Source organism: Paramisgurnus dabryanus, chromosome 5, assembly GCF_030506205.2.
Source record: "Paramisgurnus dabryanus chromosome 5, PD_genome_1.1, whole genome shotgun sequence".
Lineage (NCBI taxonomy): Eukaryota > Metazoa > Chordata > Actinopteri > Cypriniformes > Cobitidae > Paramisgurnus > Paramisgurnus dabryanus.
Window position 1 is genome coordinate 45,273,474 of NC_133341.1, and position 7,967 is coordinate 45,281,440.

General features: G+C 39.3%; 1 protein-coding gene across 1 annotated transcript; it reads left to right on the forward strand.

Moving 5' to 3' along the window:
- Positions 1–7,967, forward strand: slc2a8 (solute carrier family 2 member 8). The gene is made up of 10 exons (XM_065284374.2): positions 1–501; positions 614–776; positions 1,061–1,267; positions 1,476–1,575; positions 2,150–2,361; positions 2,732–2,881; positions 2,952–3,060; positions 4,660–4,821; positions 7,185–7,330; positions 7,417–7,967. Exons 1-10 carry the CDS (start codon positions 416–418, stop codon positions 7,561–7,563), a joined length of 1,482 nt encoding a protein of 493 aa, XP_065140446.1. The 5' UTR covers positions 1–415; the 3' UTR covers positions 7,564–7,967.

Consider the following 7,967-nt stretch of genomic DNA (forward strand, 5'->3'; position numbering starts at 1 on the left):
GCGGAATTAGGCTACTTTAATAATGTTTCCGCAAGCTATTTTTCATGCCCGCGGATTGAAGCGACCCCAATAAAGTTATATTTAGCAATGCGAGTTTTAGCACATGAACTGCTTAAAACGGCATGTGATTTTTACCGAAGAACCGACCTCGAAGCGCGCTTGGGATCATTTTGGGAGCGGGTTTTGCTTTTAAAACCTGGCAATCCTGTTATTATTGTCATCGTGCACATCAGCTGATCACAATGAGAGTGTTTTACTGAATTCAGCCGTTTTTGAGTTTGTCTTCTATGCGATGTTGAACGATAAAGCGTTTTTAAGTGCACGCGCTGAACGTCATCTTTTTGCAACTGTAATGTATGACGTGACGTGGTGATTATCTTTGATAACTTAATGTCACTTGTCACTTGAAGTCACGATGAATTATGACGAGGAGACCAGACCACTTTTGGTCAACGATGAAGGGAGACAAGAAGACAGATCAGAGCAGGACTCCTACCTCGAGTGAGTATCTCAACACTTATTAAAAATACTTTAGTGATACTAAAGAACTGAATTACAGTTTCCATTAAAATCAATACAATTCCCATTATAACCTGAATGTTTTCCATATCAGTACGGTTAAGAATGGCAAATTGTACGTGGCCACGTTTGCAGCAGTTCTGGGACCCCTGAGTTTCGGGTTCGTTTTGGGTTACAGCTCTCCTGCCATACCAGAACTCAGCAGAACCCAGGACCTGAGACTACAGCTCAACACAGAGGAGGCGTCTTGGTTTGGGGTAGGTGGTGAAGCCTGTGCCTCACATTTTTGTCAGAATCATAAAATAAATAGTTGTCATTCAATTTTAGTGCCTCAGTTATTAATGTAGTGTCAGCCGGGGGCGGCTGTGTGTGTGTAAAGTTTAAAGGAGAACCACATTCAGCAACTTGTTGACCACGTGAATGCAAAAAGTGCTAAATATATTTTTTCATTAAACTTTTCCCAGGCAGCAGACGAATCTGGGAGGATCCGGCCCAGAGTCATGTGGTTTGGGTTTGAACGAATATTTTTTATGTCTTATAGTCTGTGGTGACGATTGGTGCCGCGCTCGGGGGTCTGCTTGGAGGATGGATTGTGGAAAAGATCGGCCGAAAGTTGAGCCTCATGTTCTGTGCAATACCATTTATCTTTGGTTTTACAGTCATCATTGCTGCTCAGAATCACTGGATGTTATATTTGGGCAGAGTTCTCACTGGCTTGGCCAGTGGAGTCACTTCACTTGTTGTACCTGTAAGTATTACCAGTTTCCACTATGTAAGGTCTTTGAGAAATGTGTTCATTGAGTTGTATGCTTAAATGTATCCAAAAATATATCCAAATGTGTGTTCTTGTGATCGAACCTGTGACTTTTGCCTAGTTAAGCCACAAGAACATGCTTTAGGGTGTAGATTTAATATATTAAAATTTACAACATACCCTATGTTTTGTATATCAACAGCTTTACATCTCTGAAATGGCTCACGAACGAGTTCGGGGCACCATGGGTTCCTGTGTTCAACTGATGGTCGTGACGGGCATTATGGGATCCTATATCACAGGTGGAGTATATAACCCATCATACTTGTCACATATGACACAGTTTTTCCAGTGACATCAAACATGATTTTGCACAGCATAATTGAATTTACATTGTAAGTGCAGTTCTGTTGTTATTTATAGTCAGGCTTAAATGTGTGTTGGCCATCTCAGTTTTAATAGATTTTAATGGAGTAATGCGTTTTTCATTATTGTATTAGCAAAAAAGGTCAAGTTAGCTCAGGAATGTCCTTCTTGGGGATGAACAGGAGCTGAATTGTTAACTGCTGTAGCTCTGCTGTAAGAGTACGAAAACCTAATCCATACCGTGTGATCTGCATGAACTGCATGCCTGTAATAAAGACTGTATAGTGACTTTTATTCCGTCAATAACAATAAAATTTAGATATACACCGCAGACATTTTTAGTGCATTTTGTACCATACAACGGAGGTTAACCTTAACATTACCGTAATGGGGTTTGGAAATGTTGTGAGGGTGTTTCTGATGAAGTTTTAATTCTTCAGATAGCAAAATGCAGCAGCAAGGAGCCTGCAAGTCTGCACTCATGTAACATGAATCAAAATCTGTTTTTAGGTTTGTTTCTGGACTGGCGGTGGTTGGCAATTGCTTCCTCTATCCCTCCCACCCTGATGTTGGTGTTTATGTGCTTTATGCCTGAGACCCCACGGTTCCTGCTGTCCCAGGGTAAGAGGAGAGAGGCAGAGGCATCCCTGCGGTTCCTCAGGGGTCCTGATGCACCAGTGGAATGGGAGTGTGCCAGAATAGAGGAAGCCTCCAAAAATGAGGTTTGACATCACTAATGTTTGATCTTATTATGACTTCAGTGCTGGTTTTAAAAATAAATATATGAAGAGTTTCGTTGCAAAACAAGATAACTCCATTTTTAACATTTTTGTCAAAACATGTTTATTATTATGTTATCATGTTATTATTTTGTTTTATGGTGCTACTTAGCTGTATCTTTTAATTTATGAAGGTTTAAATCAAAACAAACCGACTGCAGTTGAATTGATATGAATTGGAATGCACAACCAAAAAATGACATTTCTGAAAAAAAACAAAAATGGAGTTATCTCGTTTTGCAATGAAACTCTTTATATGTTTTAATGATATGGAATGTGTACACTGTCTCAAATCATGTTTGTTTGATTTCAGGAGCAATGCTTCAGTCTGGCTGATCTAAAGGATCCTGGCGTTTATAAGCCTTTATGGGTGGGCATCATGTTGATGCTGTTCCAGCAGTTTACTGGCATTAATGCCATCATGTTTTACGCAGAGACCATCTTTGAACAAGCTCATTTCAAAGTGAGTGTTTGATTTAATCCTCCTTTTTTCATTGTTTACTATTAATACTTATTGAAGTGTTTTGTCTCAGAGCAGCGATGTTGCAACGGTGATTGTGGCTGCCATTCAGGTGATCTTCACGGGCTTCGCTGCTTTTATCATGGACAGGGCTGGGCGAAAAGTTCTCCTGATTTTATCTGGTAAGACAAATAAAAGACTCCTTGTGTTAATTGTTACACTTAACTATAAAGTCTTATTAGTTCATGCATTAGTTAACATGAACTTACAATGAACAAGAGCATTTATTAATCTTAGTTCATGTTTATTTCAGTTTTATGTTTTTAAAAATCGAATTTTAAAAATATAAACAATTGTCATTAACTAACATACATAAAAAAAGATGGAAAAAAATGCTTCAACACCCCCTCCCCATCTGACAAAGTGAAGTAGACCAAAAGATCCTCAAAAGCTTCACATCATGTTGGGATCCAAAGAAATTCAGGAACAAATGAGAAAGAAATCTATCAGTCTGGCAAAGGTTTTGAAGCCATTTCTAAAGCTTTGGGACTGCAGCGAACCGCAGTGAGAGCCATTATTTATAAATGGCCAAAACATGGAACAGCGGTGAACTTTCCCAAGAATCGCTGGCCACCAAAATTACCCCACAGAGCGCAGCGAAGCCTTATCCAAGAGGTCACAAAAGACCCCAAAACAACATCCAAAGAACTGCAGGTCTCACTTGTCTCAGTTAAGGTCAGTGTTCATGACTCCACCATAAGAAAGAGACTGAGCAAAAATGGCCTGCATGGCAGATTTCCAAGGCGAAAAAAACCACTGCTGAGAATAATTACATTAAGGCTCATCTCAGTTTTGCCAGAAAACATCTTGATGATCCCGAAAACTTTTGGAAAAATACTCTGTGGACTGACGAGACAAATGTTGAACTTTTTAAAAGGTGTGTGTCTCACTACGTCTGGCGTAAAAGTAACACCGCATTTCAGAAAAAGAACATCATACCAACAATAAAATGTGGTGGTAGTGTGATGGTCTGCGGCTTTTTTGCTGCTTCAGGACCTGGAAGACTTGTTGTGATAAATGGAAGCATGAATTCTGCTGTCTACCAAAGAATCCTGAAGGAAAATGTCCGGCCTTCTGTTCGTGACCTCAAGCTGAAGCGAACTTGGGTTCTGCAGCAGCACAATGATCCGAAACACACCAGCAAGTCCACCTCTGAATGGCTGAAGAAAAACAAAATGAAGACTTATGAGTGGCCTAGTCAAAATCCTGACCTGAATCCTATCGAGATGCTGTGGCATGACGTTTAAAAGGTGGTTCATGCTTGAAAACCCACCAATGTGGCTAAATTACAACAATTCTGCAAAGATGAGTGAGCCAAAATTCCTCCACAGCGCTGTTACAGACTCATTGCAAGTTATCGCAAATGCTTGATTGCAGTTGTTGCTTCTAAGGGTGACCCAATCAGTTATTAGGTTTAGGGGGCAAACACTTTTTCACACATGGCCATGTGGGTTTGTATTTCGTTTTCCCTTCATAATAAAAACTGCATGTTGTGCTCAAGTGTGACAAACATGCAAAAACATAAAAAATCAGGAAGGGGGCCAACACTTTTTTTTTACACCACCACTGTATTGTTCATTGTTATTTCATATTAGCTAATGCATTTAATAATTATAAGAAATATAACCTTATTGTAAAGTGTTGCCGAAATAATATATTTACACCACTCTGTTGACAAGGAAATGAATACCCTATGTAAATGGTTTATCCTTTGTTTCAAGGTGTCACGATGTGCGTCAGTGAGGTGGTGTTTGGCGTGTACTTCAAGTTGACTGTGATGAAGCACGATAACTCCTCACTCATAAATGCACTAACAGACACTCAACAGCATCAAACAGACCTGGCCTGGCTTGCTGTGGGAAGCATGGGCCTTTTCATTGCAGGTTAATATAAATTCTTTTCAGATAATTGTAATCTAAAAGATCAGAAGAGGTGTGTAACTTTTAGAAGGATCTCATGACAAAAATGCAATATACATAACTATATTATCAGTGGTGTATAAAGACCCTACAAAATGAACTGTATTGTTTTTATTACCTTAGAATGAGACGTGTTCATTTACTTCACTGCGTTGTCTCAAACGATGACGTGTTTGTCCTGTGGTGGCTAGTGTAGCTTTACTATGCGTTTCAAAAGGGAGCAGTGAGCTGTTGCATGAGCCAAAGGTTGCAATTCACAATCTCACGGCTAGATGGCGCTAACAATCTACACAGTGGATCTAGGATCCATTTTATGCATAGTAATTGCTAAAAAAATATATAAGTACAACATGAAACAGTATAGCTAAGTGGTAGAGCACTATGTTAGCAGCGTATGAGGTCAGTGATGTGATGATTTTTACACGCACATCTATTCTGGACTCTTATTGACTTATTCAGTTCAAGTCAGCATTTCAAAAATAATTTTATGTATATAAATATCAGATATTAAATCATACTAAATTAAAAAATATATATTTAAAATTTATTAAATTAACTGTAGCATACAGTGCAGTTTAATGTGCCTTGTCGTTCTCATTAGTATTTTAGACTTTTATGGTTACTTACCTGAAATGTTTCTTAAAATATGCATTTTAGATGTTTTTATATTTGTTTTTTATTGACTTCAACTAAATAAGCCAATAAGAGTCCAGATAATGTGAACTCCTTCACTACTGTTTAAAGGCGGAGTCCATGATGTTTGAAAGCCAGTGTTGATATTTGAAATCGCCTAAACAAACACGCCCCTACCCCAATAGAATCTGGACCTTCTGTTGATAGACCCGCCCCACACATACGCAACCCGGCATTTGATTTGATTTGATTGGCTATAAGTGTGTTTTGGTAGTCGGCCCGTCTCCTTTTCCAAACCGTTTTTCAAACATCGTGGACTCCGCCTTTAAGACATTAAGAATCTGCTTGATAAAATGCGACGAGTAATATTTTGCACATTTTTGTGATAATACAACGAAAATCCTACAATATTGCAGTTTGATTTATTTGTTAATATAGTTACGTTTGTTATTTTATCATTTGTATAGTTTTGCTGGGTTTACTATCAATCTGAAACAGAGGTCTTCAACCTTTTTTGGGCCAAGAGCCCCTTAAAGGAAAACATCACCGTTTTCCAATTTTTTACTATGTTCTTACCTCAACTTAGACAAATTAATACATACCTATCTTTTTTCAATGCGTGCACTTAATCTTTGTTCAGCGTGTCGTGAATTTGTTAGCATTTAGCTTAGCCCCATTCATGCCTTATGCTGCGTTTACACCAACCGCGGTAGAGGCGTGAAGCGCGAGTGATTTCAATGTTAAGTCAATGTGAAGACGCGTTGACGCGCGTCTGGAGGTCCCGCGGTGCGGAATGAGGCATTTGGCGCGGAAGACGCGTGAATTGAGTGTTGAACGCGGTACGTGCTAATGGTGCTTTTTGTGCATTTTGCGGTTCACACGAAATTTGCGGCTGATGCACGAGTTGAAAAATTTGAACTTTGGCGGAATTTCGCACCACGTTAACCAATCAGGAGCCTGCTTGCTGCTGTGGTGGCAGCACCACCCAGAGTCACTCATTCGACCAACACTTGATATTGTCCGTAAGCAGTCACCCGGAGCTATACGACACAAGTCGGGGAGGCAGGAATAAAAAGAACCTCGCTTGGAAGAGTGTCAGTGAGGACATTGGGCAACCTGGTAAGTTGTAATACACATTTCACTTTTGAGCCACGTGACGTTTATCGACACGCACCGTTTATTTTCTCCCTATAGTAAGGTTACCAAATACAAACTGGTAACTCTCTCGATAAATGCACAATCAACATCAGTCATCTTGCAAACAGACAACCGCATAGCACTTGCCCCTCCCTCAAGAAGCGGAGTTTGCCTCTGCAAAGCAATTGACGCGCGTCTACTTCGCTCTACACGCACGAATGCATTCAAACTGTTCAAGCGGCAAACTAGGCGCGTTGTTTGGTGGCTTCTAAATTCATCCCTGTTTGGATCCTAAGGAATGAATGGGGCTAGGCTAAATGCTAACACATTCACAACGCGCTGTACAAAGATTAAGTGGACGCATTGAAAAAAGATAGGTATGTATTCATTCGTCTAAGTTGAGGTAAGAACATAGTAAAATATTGGAAACGGTGGTGTTTTCCTTTAAATGCATAGAGATGTACTGGGGGTCCCTCATGTTACAGTAACTGTACATCAGGCGTTATAGCAGTATTTATTTCTAGACTGACTTTCACTGATATATGTGTTGGGATCAGGATTTGCTCTTGGTTGGGGTCCGACTCCGTGGCTCGTGATGTCTGAGATCTTTCCCACACGAGCAAGAGGATTGGGCAGTGCTTTCTGTGTGCTTACCAACTGGACGTGTGCTTTTATCGTCACCAAAACCTTCCAGAACCTCATGGTGAGCTGAATGTTTTTAACCTAAAAAAAAAGATACTTTCATTTATGTAAAGCTGTTGATTCTCAGATGATTTAAACCTCTTTCAGGATCTGATGTCTAGTGCGGGAACCTTCTGGATGTTCTCAGCGATGTGTGCACTGAATGTCATCTTCACTGCTGTATTTGTCCCTGAAACTAAAGGCAAAACTCTGGAGGAGATTCAGGCCCATTTCAAGGGAACTTATCAGCGCTAAAAACAATGTTGCTTTCGTGCCACTGCCAACACAGAAGTATTCAGCAAATGATATAATTGCATTGACCTTCTGTTTACAGATCAAATGCGTATTTGTTTGATCAAAAACAGACAAAATGTGGAATTGTCATTGAATTAGGTTTAATATTGTTTTTTTATAAAACCTTTGATGCACCATTGTGATTTTAGGTCTAATTGATTTTTGCTTGCAGGTTACATATAAGCAAGTATGTTTTTTGAAGGAAGCGCACAACTTCAAGAGTTTTGGAAATATTGAGATATCCTTAGATAAACTTTTTATATTTTATAAAAGCTATAGGTTTAGTTCTCAGTTTTATGTGTGATGCAAAATGTATAAGTAATTGAAAAAAATAAAACATGTTTAATGCTTACTAATGAATGACA